Here is a 14,101-nt window from a genome sequence, read left to right on the forward strand (position 1 = left end):
ACTGCTACTTTTTGAAATGAGTAATTCAACTAAAACCAGCATTTACATGCAATTAGCAAACTGCACATGCACACAACGTGGTTTTTGTTGTTGTTGTTTGTTTTTTTTTTTTTTTTTAGAGAGGGTGAGGACAAGCTGGAGAGAAGAGGGGAGGGGGGAGGGAGGAAGGAAGGGAAGGGGGGTAGAGAGAGAGAGAGAGAGAGAATGAGAATCTTAAGCAGGCTGCATGCTCAGCTCTGAGCCTGACATGGGGCTTGATCCCATAACACTGGGTTCACAATGTGAATTGAAGTCAAGAGTCAGATGTTTAACAGATGGAGCCACCCAGGCACCCCTCACAGAAGTATTTATATGGGTGACTTGGATGGGTTAGCTGCATGATTAAGGCACAAGAAAATATTTTAAGCTCACTCCCTTGCCTGATGTTAAATGGTTATCATATGGTTAAATGCCTGACGATGTGATGATTAAAAGCATAGGCCCTGAGCCCTCTCAACTTGCTAGGTATAACACCCTGGAAAACTGACTGAACTCTGAGTCTGTTTATACATCTCTAAGATGGGCATTCAACTTATTTCATTGGGTTTTATATGGAGTAAATCCTGTAGCTGAATGCTTGGCCCAGAGTGGTTGGTAAAAAATTATTTCCATTATTATTTCATCACAGTTGTTATTGGTATATATTTTACTATGCATAATAATCATTATCATCACGTATTACTTTAGTTCACTTTTATAATTTACAAAGCATTTTCATACATGTTTTATCCTATAATCTTGGGACGCAGACAGGATAAGTAAGGATTATGTCTCCATTTCATGAGTGAGGAGATAGAGAAGCAGAAAAACTGTACATGACTTGCTGAAGACACACAACGTACGAGAGGCAGAGTTAGGCCAAAAATATTCAGGTTCCCTAGGTCCACATCCAGATTTGTTTGTTTTGCTTGTTTTTTTGGTTTGTTTGTTTGTTTCTGTTTTTGTTTTAAACTATGTTTTGGTTCCTGAGCCATAGTCCTTTGAATGAAAAATCATTATTAAATACCTTATGATCCCAGGTTGTGTTTATCATTGACTCATCTACTAAACACACAGATCATTGAAATGTTTGGACACAGTACTATAGGCACTGTCATATTTTCCCTTTTTTCTGTTGAGTGAGGTTTTTCATTTTGCTTTTCTCTCTCCTTTTGAAAAACTAATGATGAAAAGCACTTGCAATCTTGTCATCTCATCTGTCAGCAGAATTTACCAGCTTGCTGTAATTGTTCTGCAGTACATTCCAGAAGAGTGAAAAATGATCAGACATTATTGTCTCTGTCCACAATGAAAATACAACCAGTTATTTGAACTAGGTTCTGCCCACCACACCCCTGCTTTAGTTAATAAAGTATGGGAACAAAATCTCTTTCTTCCCTCTTTCTTTTAATAATTCTGTGAAAGAAAATTGAACATCTGTAGATGACTGGGTGAATATTAATAGGGTTGATGGAGAGAGAGAAGGAAAACAAGAAGGATATGCCAAAGCTTGGAAAATTACTGCGCATAATGTGATATTGGCATGAAGACCCCATTTTATGCCTGTCTGACCAATCTCAAGGCTTCATCAATAACCACGCCTGATTAATTACACTGAGGTAGACAAAGAAACCAGCAGAATAAAAATGTGCCCTTTTGGATGAGGAATGGGCAACTGTATCATTGGTACTGCTGTGGTCTCTTTCTTCCTTTTAAAACACAGAGTCCTGGGAGGTGGTGTTACTGTGTGCCAATAGACAGTTTGTGGGTGACTGTCAGCTCTCAGTCTAATGACCATTGATCTAAAAATGTCACACTAATACCCTGTGGCCCCTTTGTGCACCATCCTCACCCCCTCCTAGTTCATCTTCTTAGAATTAACAGTGATGATAGTCTACAGAACATGCTACAAGATTTAGAAGATTTTGAGCAAGCATAATTTCTCATGCCTCAGTTTCCTTATCTGTGAAGTGGAGAAAATAGTGTTTACATGAACTGTTAAGAAAACAGTTTGAATTGGTATATGTAAAGTGCTTAGAGAAATAGGCGTCAGTACATGAAAAGCACTTAATGCATGTTATCTATTATAGTTATTAAAGATGGGGAGTATTTTTGTTTCTGAGTTTATAGATTAATTTTTTTTTTCTGACACAGGACAGGATCTTCATGTAACTACTCACTTTAAATTCTAATTCTGTTATTAATTGGGCTAGGGACAATGGACATGTTGTTTCTCAAAACCTTGGTGTTCTTATCTCTAAGTAGAGAATGATTCTTACTTCACTGTGCTTGGGTTTAGCTAAATTGATACTATGTATGAAAGAGTTATTTAATCCTTTGTAGTTTGGTAGTAATTGGTAGCTTTACTTTTTAAAAGGATTTGAAGAAATTGATTTCAAAATCCTAATAAATCATGATGGAAACATTTTTTAGATGTCTATTATATGCTAGACACGCTACAAAAAGAATATTACTTAATCTTCACAAAAATCATAGAACAACTTTTTTATCATACCAGTCCACAAGGGAGGAAGCCAGAGTTAAGTGGATTTTGCCAGTGGTCACACAGGGGTTCATATTCAGGCAATCTTGAGTCTGGAATCTATAGCTGCAACCTGCACCACATGCAATTTAGTGACCACATCAGATATTTCATCTGGACCAACCACTGATTTGGAGATGACTCATTTGCACTTATCAAAATTAGAAAAGAGTGGGGATAGAGCAAAAAGGGCATTATAGACCATGTATAGGTACAACTTCTGTTGGTGGTGATTTTCTATCTTAAAATAGATTTCTATGGGTGGAAGAAACACAAATAGAATTATTCATACAACTAGAAAGCATGTCATGTCAAGAACTAAATATACTTTTAATACCTACAGGAGGAAGAAATAAAGTATATATTTTTTAAAAGGTAAATTGGACAGCTAGATTTTTCTGTCTCCATTTTAGCCAACACCCTTGTAACTGCTACCAGCTCTATCTTGGGAGCTACTTAGCCTTATCAGCCACGAAGTATATGGGTAGGGTTGAAGATTATCAATTCAGAATATGCTAATTCTTCTCTTTCCCTTTTACCCTTAGACCCCAGAAGAACTAGAGGATGATTCTGACTTTGAGCAGGAGGATTATGATGTGCGCAGTCGGACAAGTGTTCAGACTGAAGACGACCAGCTCATTGCAGGGCAGAGTGCACGGGTGAGTGGATATCCAGGACTTAGGTTTCATGCACCAGAGCTATCTACACCACATTGATTTAAGGGGATTTCTGACCAGAGTCGTAGAGTCCCAGAGATTTATAGCTCAGAAATCTTCCCTCTCACCTGTGATTGTTTTTAGCAATTCATATTTTACCCAATGGAAATAACCACCAGTGCTTCTGATTCCTGTTACCTCCATTCTCTCTCCATCACTTGAAACTTAGCAGTCATATCAGTGCAAACAGTTTAAGAGTATAGTGGATTTTATTGGGTTGGGATCATGAATAGAGGGCTCAACAGCTAAGGAACACAGGGATGCCCAGATCTTGCATTGGCACAGATACCACAGTTCTGTTTGAAGCCACCAAGCTTAACAACACAAGAGGCAAGGACGGATGGAAAATTAGAGCACTACTTTGTTATGGGCTCCACACCCTGCTCCATGTTCTGGCCTGGGGTCTCTGGTGAATAAAACCATACCTTTGAACCTGTTTCAAGGCCATCAGAATAAGAGAAATAACTTCCTTTCCCTCTCCCTGATGCCTGCTTATGGCCAGGGTGGTAGCCCTAGATCTTTCTGCCATATGATAGAAAAAGAAATTATACAGACATACTAGAAATATGCCACTTGAAAGCATGGAGCAGGAAGCAACAGAGAGATGACTGCTCTGGCTGCCATTTGAACTTTCCTGAATACTCAGTAACACTGTCAACCAATAATAGTTTTTCTAAGAGCATTCTGACTAATCCTATTAACTGTATCTCCTTAAGGGCAGATGCAGGTGATAAAGGCAAGTTTCAAGAGATTAAATCTCTAGGGATTATAAAAGGGGGTTCGATTATTCTCCCTTTATTTAAAAAAAATTTAAAACATTTATTTTTGAGAGAGAGAGAGAGAGAAAGAAAATGAGTGAGAGTGAGTGAGAGAGGGAAGAGAGAGAGGGAGACACAGAATCTGAAGCAGGCTCCAGGCTCTGAGCTGTCAGCACAGAGCCAGATGTAAGGATTGAACTCATCAACAGTGAGATCGTGACCTAAGCCAAAGTCAGACACTTAACTGACTGAGCCACCCAGGCTCCCTGATTATCCTCCCTTTAAAGATTCAGGTTTTATAAGGTAAAACAATCCCATTATCGATTGAGTTCTTCTTATATTCTAATTAGAATATTTTAATTCTCTGTTAAGTTTTACTTCAGGAAAAATAATGCATAGGAAGCATGAGTTTGTATAGGAAGCATGAGTTTGAGTAATTTAGGACTGCGATTAGGAAACCCAAGAAAGCTCACACTGGTTTAGGAATTGTAAAAGGAGAGTATACAGAGGTTAAAATAAACAGGACTCAAAGGAGACTAAGCCTTATGTTGATTTAAGAAAACCTTCATACCAAATTTCTCTTTCATGCTTTGTGTCCTGCTGGTCTCATCCAACAGTGAAATGATTCATAAGATATATAGATGGACATTGATAGGGGAAATGTGAGGGTAAAGCCAGAATATTAAAGATGCACTGGCTTTGGTTCAGACAGACTTGGTTTTGAATTGTAAAGAGTAGAGTGAGGACCATGCTCCATTACATGTTGCTTAATTTCTATGAGCTTCAGACCTATTATCTGTAAAATATGAATAATAGACTTACTTGATAAAATTCTTTTGAGGTTTAATTACTTAATATTTGTAAAATAACACAATGAACACAATATCTGACATACATTAAGTACTCAATAAAGGATGATTGAAAATTGTAATCCTTTGGAAATAATTAGGTATCACAGATCAGTGACAGTAGAAAATATCAAAAGAGTTTGAAGCCCCCTACTTGGCATATCTTTCGTGAATTGTAATCCCTCTCCCAGTCCACACCCCCACCAATGTTGAAAATTGAGAAGTTCATTAAGCTGAAAGGCTTTTGAGCCTGTTTTAGAATAAAACTAAATCAATTCATCCATCAGGTCAATTCCTCTTCAGAATTAAATAAAACAAGCATTTTTGTGTCCATGACAAAGGGCAAATTTGAGTAATTCATCCAAAAATTAATCAATTCAAAGTCAGTTTGATTGACTGAATGTAGCTCATTATTGATACAGCCCGGTAGCTTGTCTCAAAGACCAAGGCATGTTGTCTAACCCTTATCATACTTTATAGTCACCATTTGGCTAAAATGGCATGATTAGTCCCACTTCTTACAAGAATGAAGTCCCATTGTACTTTCATTTCATGCATCTTATATTAAATATCAAGTCAATTCAGATGGATGAAAACAGAAGTCAGATGGCACCTGTCTGTATCATCTATTATTTTTTTTAACCCAATAGGTGAAAAGACAATAGTTTTGTGGTTTTTTTTAAAGGTTTTTCAGCATGAATTATGAACATGGTCCAGGATAGTAAGAACAAAGTACCTCTATAATCCAGTACTTGGTGATTTGTCTTTGAGATCCATCATATGGTCTGTGTGATTAACTTGCAGCAGACAGCATTCGTTATTTAGTAAGCCTATTTTAGCCTGTAATTATATGATGACAAATCAGAGACCTAGAATTATGGCTGTAAGTTGGAAATAAGAGGGTGCATTGAATTGCGAAGATGACAGATGGTTGAACTTTTGACCAGAGAAGTATGTTAACTTGGTCAAAATTTTGAAGGAGACAAAAGTTGTCTTTAATAGAGGTAGCTGCCCTTTGCATCAGCCAGTCCTTTCCTGTTAATGGCCTTATTTTTTGTTTTCATTCCCATAAATTCTTCCTCTCTGAAAGGGTAAATTAATCTATAAGGAGGTTAAAGTAGGAGAAAAGCTTTTACTCCTACTCCAACATTGCTCCCAAATTCTGAAATTAGATTGTTTATTTCCTTTATGTGTACCTATCTATTGCTTCTGTACAGTGTTTTGTGAGAGGAGAGATGAGAATTATTATACCCTGCTAAAATGTAGAAGTAATCAGACCCTATGATCCTAGGCATGGCATCTTCAAAACTGCCTCTTCACAGGTTGATGTAGTTAAAATTGGTCATCAACAACTTTTGGGCACTTAAATTTGGTGATGGAATATATAATTTGGAGTCATACAGACCTAATGTTAAATACGGTCTTGCCCAAGCTATGAGTCTTTGGGCAACTTTCTTAACCTCTCCAGGCCTTATCTCTCTCTCCCTCTCTCTCTCTCTCTCTCTCTCTCTCTCTCTCTCCTTCTCTCTCCCCGCCCCCACTCTCTACCTCATGACATCAGTAGGAAAACTGCATTATAAAATTTATATCATAAGATGTGTTACATAATGTGAAGCTGATAAAGGTGATGATGATGATGATGATGCTTGTAGCATAAGGAAGTTCTTCATTAGAAGGCGGGTAAAACAATTTAACCTAAAAGAGCTTGGAAAATTTAGGAAATCATGAAAGTTTTTACTTGAGTTAATGGAATAATGACCTCAATTTTCCTGTTTACTTCAGGGCCTGAGACTGGCAAAAGTCAAAGGACCCACTCTTTACTATATATTTATTATTCTGCTTTAAAACCAAGTGAGCATAAACGGACACATTGAGTTTTAGCCCTTTTAATCATTTATTTATAAAGATGTACTTGAAGCCTAAATGTTAGACTCTTGCTCTGGTTTAAGGCACTAACACTTGTCAGTTTGGAGGCCCATAGACTTCAAAAGTAATTTTTCTCTTTGATATTAGAAAAATAATCATATCAAAAGCTCCTGAGATTTAGATAGGAGAAAAAAATCTGGCCAGAGTGATTGTTGGCTTATATCAGTGATTTGCACTTCGGTTTAATAAGTAGAGTTTATAACTTCAATAACAAAAAAATGTTCAGTTCTTCAGAAGAAAACTTGGGAGCCTGGGATCAGAAAGTAGGAAATTTTGCAGATTCGAATCCCTGGTGCCACAATTTGGGACCCCAGATCAGTCAATCTGTAGAGTTGTGCTTGAATACTATGCATAGAACCAGCAGAAACTCTAAGACCACCCCAGGTGATCACATTACGGAAACAGAAAAGCTGATTTGTTCCTTTCCTCGTGGCCATGAAAATCATTTTTCTCATGTTGCCTTAGTTTGAGGGAATGAACAATTGCATGCTATATATTTTGTATTCAACCTGATTTGAATGTAGTCATCCTCTTTTTTCTCCTAGCTAGAATGACTTCAATGTGTTAACATTTCAAACTGCTGAGTTACATTGATAAGGCCTAATTAAAACTCATGTGTTGAATTTTAATTTGATTAACTTGCAAATTTTGCAGTTTGTGATCTACTGTTTATAGATAACCTTTTTTTAAAATTGAAGTTTCAGAAAAGGTCAATTATGAATTTTTAAAAGCCAGGAGCATTATAAGACTATTTAGGAAGACTTTGGCTCATCGATAGCTACATAAGCAGAAGGAAATGAAATGACACTTGCACCCAAGTCACACAACATTGAGTGCATTATGCGAGTTGAGCACCCCTAGAGTCAAAATAACATCTTCTTTTGCAAATCTGCTTTGAAGGGGCCTTTTTTTCCCTTCAGAATTGTGCCCTTAGAAAATGTTTGTCAGTTCTAGTAACTTCTCTTGAACTATGTTGATGCAGTGGGTGGAAAAATGGTTATACAGTCAATCAGAAGATATTTATTGAATGTCTACTATTTGCAGGATACCGAGGCCTCTACCCTAAGGAAGCTCTGAGAGAATTCAGAAGTAGGGCATCAATAAGAATGAAGGAGTAGACCAAGACAGTGAATATTCAAATTCTAAATTATACAATTGAAGCTCATGTGATAGAGTTGAAAGAAAAGTGTACATCCATCAATGCAAGCATTAACCTTTTGAAACAATGAAAGTTTCATTGCTTTCCATCTGGGAATTGAATATAGAGTATGGAGGTCTGGTGGGTAGTTTTACAGATTCTTCTTCAGAAAAGCATCCAATGGATGGTTTACAAGATGCTTGTTAGGACTTCTGAGGTCTAAGTAAAACATAAATATCAGTTTTGTATGATGACAACAAATCTAGGACAGATCAGATCATCAGAGAGGGGTGCTTCAGGAAAAATGTGCATATTTAACTTCTGCAAGCCCAAACCTATCTGAAATGCATTGGAATAGCTGTCTTGTTATTAGTATAGTATTTCATATTTGAATTTATAATCAACTCTTTGGTACATTAACCACCTTTTCTGATAGTTTTTAAAGTAGTTTAAAATGTTTTTCAAAAATATAGTGTTTTAAGTATTTTAACCAGATAGGATTTGTAGCAGTCTGGCTTTTTAAATATGGATATTAATTTGTGTATATGCACATGCACACTCACATACATATACACAGACACTCACATGCTAGTTATATAAAGTCACGCACACGCATGCATGGAAGTTAGTAAACATGGCTGTGTATTAATAAGATGTATCTGTGCAGCTACTAATCTGAGGACACCTTCATGTAAATGAGACAAAGACATACTATACTGTGGCAGATAAGGCCTCATCTCTAGGTTGTTCACCCTTATGATTTCAGCTACTTGCCCCACTGGAATGGGCTCATTGTATAGTGTCTAACCTGTATGGTTGTGCAGAGTGGTCCGCTTGTGTGCAGTAGTGAAGCATGCTGTTAGTTGACCTGGGTTTGAATCCTATATGTACAGTTTATTAGTTGTGTAATATAGAGAATTTAATTTCTCTGGGTCTTAGTATCATCATTAATAAAATAGGAGTAATAATAGTATTAATCTGGTAGAAGGATTAAGTAGATTAAGGTTTGTTTTTACATACAAAAGACTCTTAGCACAGTATTTGGTATACATTTCTATACTCAAAGAATCATGTCAGTCTTCTATTTATGTATAGTCACAGAGACTCTGGGCCCGTCTCTTCTCTTTCATGGCAGCTAAGTAATGAGCTTAATGGGTAGCTGGAAAGGAAAACTAATATAGGCATGATGGTAATATATTAACAATAATCCCATAGATGCTTTCATTTGGGTTTTTTTTTTTTTTTGGACAAAACACAACACCTTTATTTTTCATTTGCTGTCCACCATAGCACTCGACAGTAATTTTTACTATCCTTAGATCTGAAGACGTTAAGGATATGATCCAGTAGCAATTAGATATTAGCCTAAGTCACTGAGAGAGCCCAATTAACCCAGTTTTTCTGAGCTTATGTCCATTGATACTTTTACTAGAAATCAACAACCTTTCTTCAAAGAATTCACTTACATTGGGAGGAACTTTACAATTTAGAAAGCAGAGTTTTCCTGTATGTGTTACTTTACTTGTCCTTTGCAAAAGTTTTAAGTTCCCCAAATCATGCTCTCACTGATGAACACGTATCCCAGAACCAGAGGGTTACTGGTACTGTCATACTTATCTACATGCTCCTCTATGAAACTGATTGCACATGGTTCTATGAGGATGCAGTGAGGTGATTCCAGACATTGCATGCAGGGCTCGCTACCTACATGGTGTTTACCAAATATAGTTGGTACTTATATTCTATAAAGTTACCATGAACACTTAATTAGAAACTATGAGGTCATGGCTTCTAGAGGAAATAGTATTAGGCTCCTGAGAGCTCGTAGTCTCAACATTTTATTTCAACCAATCAATAAGGAATCTTGTTTCATGAATGTTTCCTTTCAGATGCTTTATAGTTTTGATTCATTATCATGGAACTCCTGGCCAAAAATGCTATAGCTGAATGAAGCTTGTCTAATACATGCATGTTTTAGCTCATGCCTGAATGAAGCTTGTCTAATACATGCATGTTTCTCCATAAGGCACATCACAGCCTTTCTGTGCTTAGGGACACTAGACAGCACTTGAACACTATGGTTGGGGGCTATGTTAAACAGCAAACTTACCAATAAAAAGTACAAATATGTGGGAAATGTGGCACCAAATAGACCACAGAAGGGACCCCTTGTTCAGTGCTGAAACGAAGACCGAGAATTGCTTGTTCAACCATATCTGTGAATAGGCCTGTCAGGTGAACCCAATTTTTTGCAACCGTCCTGCATGTCGGTGAATGACCAAAAAGCACCATAAGTATTGCTTTTGGGTTGCCAATAAATTTTAGAACGTAGAGAAATTTGTAAAGAATGATTCCATGAATAATGAAGATCAGCTGTAGTTCTTACTTTTCTATATTCCCTTACCTAGCAACTTTTGAAAATTGATCTTCCTAAACCTATATTTTGTCCCATCATAACTTCTTCTATGTACTAATAAGCTCTGCAGGGAGCCACGGTTATCTCAGGATTTCCATAGGGGAAATGGAAGAGGGCTGGGAATAGGTATACCATCCCTAAAATGACTTGGATTAGGGGATTGTTTGGTATCGAATAATGTATTCCTTCGTTAACACTCACGGAAAGTCTTTCCACTCCACTTGGATGCTCAGATATTGTTTAAAATTCCTCTCCTTTCCACTGACAGAAAGACTTTTTTCCTTTTTTTCCCCCCTTCTCTGAACAGATTTCAGTGTTGAAAGAGGTGCATTCTTTCATCTGGTAAAAAGTTTCTTGAGACCAAATATAAAAAATGTCAAGAATAGATTCTTTTGAACAAACATATGTCATCAAAGCAACACAGAAGTTCTGTTACTGTCAATGTGCACATACCTTTTGGATCTCTCTATTTTTGTGTGTGTATAGGAATAGAGATGGGGATTTTGGGGACGTTACCAATCTATGCTTTTGCTTTCCTGGGGATGGAGAAAATGTACTTTCTGGAATGGTGGGGCAGCCTATAAACCTTGTCAGGATCAGGCTTTGCCATTAACTCGAGGCAGAGTCAACCTACTGTCTGTATTTGCTTTGTCACCATTAGTCACACGTTTTCTGTAACCCACACAGGCCATCATGGCACAACTACCACAGGAGGAGAAGGCAAAAATAGCTGAGCAGGTGGAGATATTCCACCAAGAGAAAAGCAAGCTGGATGCTGAAGTGGCCAAATGGGACGACAGCGGCAATGACATAATTGTGCTGGCCAAGCAGATGTGTATGATCATGATGGAGATGACAGACTTCACAAGGTGAGGCCCAGACCCAGGAAGATCATTTTCTCATTACACCCAGAAGGGTAACAGTGTACGTTAGCATGTGAGAACCTGCTGAAAAATTAAAATACTACATCAGAGCAAGGTAGTGGTATTATAAAATTTACATGTGTAAGTCAAAATGATCTGGACCTAATTCTTAGCAGATAGTCAAGAAGGACAGATTCATTTTTATGATTATTATTGTTTTAATTATCTATCCTAAGTCAGTCATAAACTATAGCCCCTGGGAGTGACTCATTTTTGTTCTGTGCTGTTTTGCAGTGTATTTAAATACTGTGTGGAAGACAAGATGAATGATTATATTCCTTTTGAAAAAAAGTATGTCTATACAGATGTGTGTGCATATATACATGTAATAGGTTGGATGCTAAGTCATGATCAAGCATTAATCTCAGCTCATATTTTACCCTTACATATAAAGAATCCATTTCAACAGTCTGAGTCCATAATGTTGACAGGGAAATTAAAAATTGTATAAGTTTTATTTTCTTTTGCTCTAAGCATTGCTTTTAATAAATCAAAAGACCAGTCAGAATTTTGTCAGGAGGCTTTTCTTCACTTGGGTCATTGCTGTTTCTGCCAGTGCAATTTTAATCTCCTCTTTTAAAGGAGGTGACATTTCTGCCCTTCCTACTACACAAAGGGCAAATCAAAGGAGAGCAAATTGCAAAGAAAAAAAATCACTGGATTTTGAAGCCAAATACAGGTGCTTTTGGACCAGTCTCTTCCTGTCTTGGTTTATTTGCAAAATGGGGAAATAATGATTTTCTTCTAAACTTCATAGGGAGAGTTTTAAAATCGAAAGAGGTAAAGCAGTTGTAAATTCTGCTGTACAAATTTAAGCTATCGCTTCATTTTAATTTTTCCCACGGGGACACATACACATGAGCAGAGATATTTTAACGATTAAACATGGTATTTGTTGATAAAACTCTGTAAGACATATGGTAATGCCAACACATCACCAATGGGTGACAATATTTTTAATGATTATTGAAATAATAAATAATCACTTAATTATTTAATAAATAAAACATAGCTTCTTATAGGAGAAGGCCACACTTGGTTTTATATAATAAAATATGGAATATCTCTGCCTCAGACCCCTTACCCTTTGCCTCTGGCCGGTATATACTAATGACATTGCCTGGCCCTTTCTCTAAATATTTTTAAATTGTTTTTGACTTCAGTGGAATTACTTTAGTGTTATGAGGGTGACCTTTGAGACTTTTAAATGTCATTGTATTCATTAGAACCTTAAATTTGTACATTTGGTTAGTCTTTGTTGGCTTCACAGATTTATTTCACACAAAAAAAATAATAGTAGGAAGAAAGTCTGAGCCACTACTTAAGCCATCCTTCATACTTAAGTGTGAATTTACTACAAATCAGACTATTCTGGCAGCCTCAGTCATTGCTTTTCTACGCCTGTGATGACTTAATTTGATTGCTTTCAAAGTTGTATTAGTATTTTATCTGATGGATATTATGCAATTCGTTAATAATATCACTTGTAAAAATAATCTCATTAGTTCAATGTGAATAATGAATCTAGTCAAATTGCTAGTTTAGATCAGAAGAACATTTTATAATGCTCTGGATTATATATAACTGGTCAAGGAAGAGAGATCTGTTTGAGGGGTTCTTATTAGATGATGTTAAATAAAGTAGACTTTCTATTAGTCAAAGTGTAGTTTTAAAAGCAGAAAGAAGGTCGCTTCAATTTCCCAGGGATTTCATATAATCATCTTATGATTATTTGAGTAATGAAATGTCTAGGATGCCACTGATTATCATTTTTCCTATCGCCTGATGACTAGTTTAATGCCTCTTTGTGAGGGCAAAGGGAGGAGCCTGATAATTAATGACCAGAGAAACAGAAGAGGGCGTGAATTGCAAATGGAACACAAGAATCTAAGTATTTGTCCCTGTCTCCATCCACAGAGCCTCTCCGGTAAAGACGAAGCTGACTTGAGCAATTTTTTGGTGGACTCTCACCCCAGTTCTCTATACTTAACCATATACATTATCATTATTGTTGCCCTAACATTTTTCACTTCAGAGAGGAATAATTTCAGCTGATTACCTCTAAAGAGCCCTATGTACTATATTCTCTAAAGGAAAGAAAATAGCTGGTTGGGAATTGAAACTTGACTCTTCTCAAATCATAAGTTCAAAGGGCACCTTGGGGCCAAAAAAAATACCCTTGCATTTATTATCATGTTGTTTTATTTTTTATCAGTAGCTAACATTAATTTGATTCAGTCACCTCAATGATAAACAGTTCATTATTATTAAAATTGGAGAGGTTCAGCCTCATTATTTGTGAAATAACTTCTTCATGGAGGATAAAACTAATTATGCCTTGTGTCTTTTCTCTGTTCAGTTCTTGACTTCTATTTCATGGGCAGTGGCAGAAGCACTGTCCTGCGGAGGGTGTATCCATATTTCTGATGTCATTCTCAGTAAGAAATAGCACGTACCAGTCTTGTGTCTCAATAACATAAGGTGTGCAGATGGCAGCCGCTCAGAAAAGAAACCCAAGTTTAATTGTACAGCAAGGAACAAAGCTGTCTTTTGAGACCAACTGTAACTTCTGATCTGTAAGGGAAAGGAGTTAGGCTAAGAAAAGGAACTTTCAGGGGACAGTCCACTGTAAAATACAGGAACACTGGGCTCAGAAAACATGTAATCACTCCATTTCCCCCAAACTTCATTTCTGCCTTAGTGCAGACACTCAGTACCTCAGTCTAGGTATCACTTAACTAGTCTTCTTGGTTCCAGCCCTTGACTCTTTTCATTCCATGTACATCTGGCCATTAAAAGGCAACCGTCTACCTCCA

At 36.9% G+C, this 14,101-nt stretch overlaps 1 protein-coding gene across 3 annotated transcripts in view; it reads left to right on the forward strand.

Moving 5' to 3' along the window:
• CTNNA2 (catenin alpha 2) overlaps nucleotides 1-14,101 on the forward strand; it is a 1,129,701-nt gene that overhangs the window by 1,048,963 nt on the left and 66,637 nt on the right. For all 3 annotated transcript variants that reach the window (XM_029937693.1, XM_029937690.1, XM_029937691.1), the window contains exons 14-15: nucleotides 3,106-3,219; nucleotides 11,050-11,231. In XM_029937693.1, the coding sequence (XP_029793553.1) occupies nucleotides 3,106-3,219; nucleotides 11,050-11,231 (296 nt within the window). The remainder of the gene's footprint in view (nucleotides 1-3,105; nucleotides 3,220-11,049; nucleotides 11,232-14,101) is intronic.

This window comes from Suricata suricatta, chromosome 4 (assembly GCF_006229205.1).
Source record: "Suricata suricatta isolate VVHF042 chromosome 4, meerkat_22Aug2017_6uvM2_HiC, whole genome shotgun sequence".
NCBI lineage: Eukaryota > Metazoa > Chordata > Mammalia > Carnivora > Herpestidae > Suricata > Suricata suricatta.